Raw genomic sequence first — 2,701 nt, forward strand, 5'->3', positions numbered from 1 at the left:
GCTCCCCCCCCACCCACCCACCCCACCCTCACTCACACCCCACCCCACCTTACCCCACCCGCCTGCCGCTTCCCGCAGGACAACACCAAGATGTCCATGCTGCGCAACGCCACCTGGACGCTGTCCAACTTCTGCCGCGGCAAGCCGCAGCCCGACTTTGGGCAGGTCAAGGCCGCGCTGCCCGCGCTGGCCCGCCTCATCCACAGCCAGGACGAGGAGGTGCTGACCGACGCCTGCTGGGCGCTGTCCTACCTGTCGGACGGCACCAACGACAAGATACAGGAGGTCATCAACTCGGGGGTCTGCCGCCGCCTGGTGGAGCTGCTGCTGTGAGTGGGCGGGGAGCGGGCGGGGGCACAGGGCGGCAGGCGCTTAGAGGGCGGCGGGCACTTCTGGCTGTTCTGTCGTTGTTGCAGCTGCAGCTTCCTGGGGCGGGGGCGGCATGTGGGCGTGGGTGCACGTGTGTGGGCAGGGCGAGGCAGCGTGGAGGGCTGCTGGTGGGCGTGCGCTGGCCGCGGCCGTTGCTGCATGCCGCGGGTCTGGTGAGGAGCGTGACTGAGGGAGGGAGCGCAGCCAGCGGCGAAGCAGGCAGCTGCCCAGCGCCGCCGCTGCCCCGCCGCTGCCCTCCTCATCCCGCGTGCGCCCCACACCCTGATTCACCACCTGCAGGCACCAGTCGCCCAGCGTGCTGGTCCCCGCCCTGCGCACGGTGGGCAACATCGTGACGGGCGACGATATGCAGACGCAGGTGGGGCTGCCCGCCTGCTGCTGGGCTGCCCGGTGGTTTAGGCACAGGCGGTGCGGCGCAGGCCTGGCGTTGGCCGCGTGCACCGGCGGCAGATCGGGTTCCTCCCGCAGAGGCCGCCTGCCTGCCACGCGTGCACACGCCGTGGCATGCCAGCGCTGCCTGGTGTGCTGCATCTTATGATGGGCTCCGTGCACTGCCGCCGCCGCTCCAAGCTCCGGCGTCAGTTGCGCGCCGACCGCTCGCTCGCCCCGCCCGCCCGCTGGCGCTCCAAACTCCTTGGTTGTGCACTGTACTGACCGCTCGTTCGCCACGCCTGCCTTGCCTGCCTTGCCCGCCCCGCTGGCGCCAGATCATCATCAACTGCGGCGCGCTGCCCTGCCTGCTCAACCTGCTGACCACCAGCCACAAGAAGAGCATCAAGAAGGAGGCGTGCTGGACCATCTCCAACATCACTGCAGGCACCAAGGAGCAGATCCAGGTGGGCAAGACCCGGGGGGCCGTGCACCGCGCCCGCGCGCGCACCCGCAACCCCTGCCCACGCGCCAACCCCTGCCCGCCCCCCCCGGCGCTCTGCAGACGGTGGTGGATGCGGGCATCGTGCCGCCGCTCATCCACCTGCTGGCCACCGCCGAGTTCGACATCAAGAAGGAAGCGGCCTGGGCCATCAGCAACGCCACCAGGTGGGGGGGCGGGTGGGCGAGTGGGTAGCGGCGGTGGCGGTGGCGGTGGCGGCGGTGGGGCGCGGCTCCTGTGCTCTGTACGCACGGCTGGGCTGGCTGGACGGCAACCAGGGCTGCGCAGGGCTGCGCTTGCGCCCGGTTGCATGCCGCGGGGGCCTGCTGGCCGGCCCCACGTGCCTGCCCCTGGGCCACTCGTGCTACTCCCTCACGCCGCCCCTCAGCCGCCGCCCTCCCCTGGCCCCCTGCCCTCTTCCGCAGCGGCGGCACCAACGAGCAGATCAAGTACCTGGTGAGCCAGGGCGGCATCAAGCCGCTCTGCGACCTGCTCTCCTGCTCCGACGCACGCATCGTCACGGTGGCGCTGGAGGGGCTGGAGAACATCCTCAAGGTGGGGTGGGCCTGTGGGTGGGCCTGTGGGTGGGCCTGTGGGTGGGGGTGGCGCGGCTGCCACCGCGTGGAGGCCGCGGCCCCTGCGTGGCGGCCCGCTGCTTGGCGGCCGCTGCCTGGTGGTCGCTGCTTGGCGGCGGCACTCGGCGGCGGCCGGCGGGCGCGCCGGCGCGGAGCAGGCCGCGGTGCCTGCCTTCAACCTCCTTCTGCCGCCGCTCGCGACGCTCGCCTGCCTGCCCGCCTGCCTGCCCCCCCGCCGTGTGCGCCCGCAGGTGGGCGAGGCGGAGAAGGAGCTCGGGGGCGCCGCCGCCACCAACCCCTTTGCGCAGCTGGTGGATGAGGCGGAGGGTCTGGACAAGATCGAGGACCTGCAGGTGCTGAGCTGGCAGGGGGGCTGAGCTGGCAGGGGAGCTGAGCTGGCGCGTGGGGGTGCTGCGCTGGGAGGCTGCGCGTGTATTTGTCTGGGTGTATGTGGTGGTGTGGTGGCGGCGGCGCGGTGCCTGCTGGAGCGCCCTGCTCACCGCCCTGCCTGCCCGCCCTGCCCTGCCCCGCCCGGTGCTTTCCTCCGCCACCCCGCCCCGCAGAACCACAGCAACGAGGACATCTACGAGAAGGCTGTGGCCATACTGGAGGCCTACTTTGATGTGGAGGATGGGGAGGAGGAGAACCTGGCGCCCGCGGTGGAGGGGGGTGCGTGTCCGCGCCGGGCTGCCGCCAGGGTGTGGCTGAATTGTGCGGGTGGGGTTGTGCCGGTTTGGCTGCTGCTGTGGGTTGATGGAGGGGTGGTGTGTGGTGATGGCGGGGTGGGGCTGGGGGGGTGTGTGTGTGGGTGGGAAGGGGAGCTGGCGGGTGGTGGTTGTTGCGATTCAGCGGGGATGGCGCTGCC

The 2,701-nt window shown here is 71.9% G+C and overlaps 1 protein-coding gene across 1 annotated transcript in view; it reads left to right on the forward strand.

Moving 5' to 3' along the window:
• Positions 1-2,701, forward strand: part of CHLNCDRAFT_30497 (hypothetical protein) — a 4,874-nt gene that overhangs the window by 1,553 nt on the left and 620 nt on the right. The window contains exons 5-11 of the mRNA XM_005849633.1: positions 79-329; positions 670-748; positions 1,098-1,226; positions 1,325-1,428; positions 1,687-1,816; positions 2,088-2,189; positions 2,400-2,505. Coding sequence (XP_005849695.1) covers positions 79-329; positions 670-748; positions 1,098-1,226; positions 1,325-1,428; positions 1,687-1,816; positions 2,088-2,189; positions 2,400-2,505 — 901 coding nt within the window. The remainder of the gene's footprint in view (positions 1-78; positions 330-669; positions 749-1,097; positions 1,227-1,324; positions 1,429-1,686; positions 1,817-2,087; positions 2,190-2,399; positions 2,506-2,701) is intronic.

The sequence above is a fragment of the Chlorella variabilis genome, assembly GCF_000147415.1.
Source record: "Chlorella variabilis unplaced genomic scaffold CHLNCscaffold_5, whole genome shotgun sequence".
Lineage (NCBI taxonomy): Eukaryota > Viridiplantae > Chlorophyta > Trebouxiophyceae > Chlorellales > Chlorellaceae > Chlorella > Chlorella variabilis.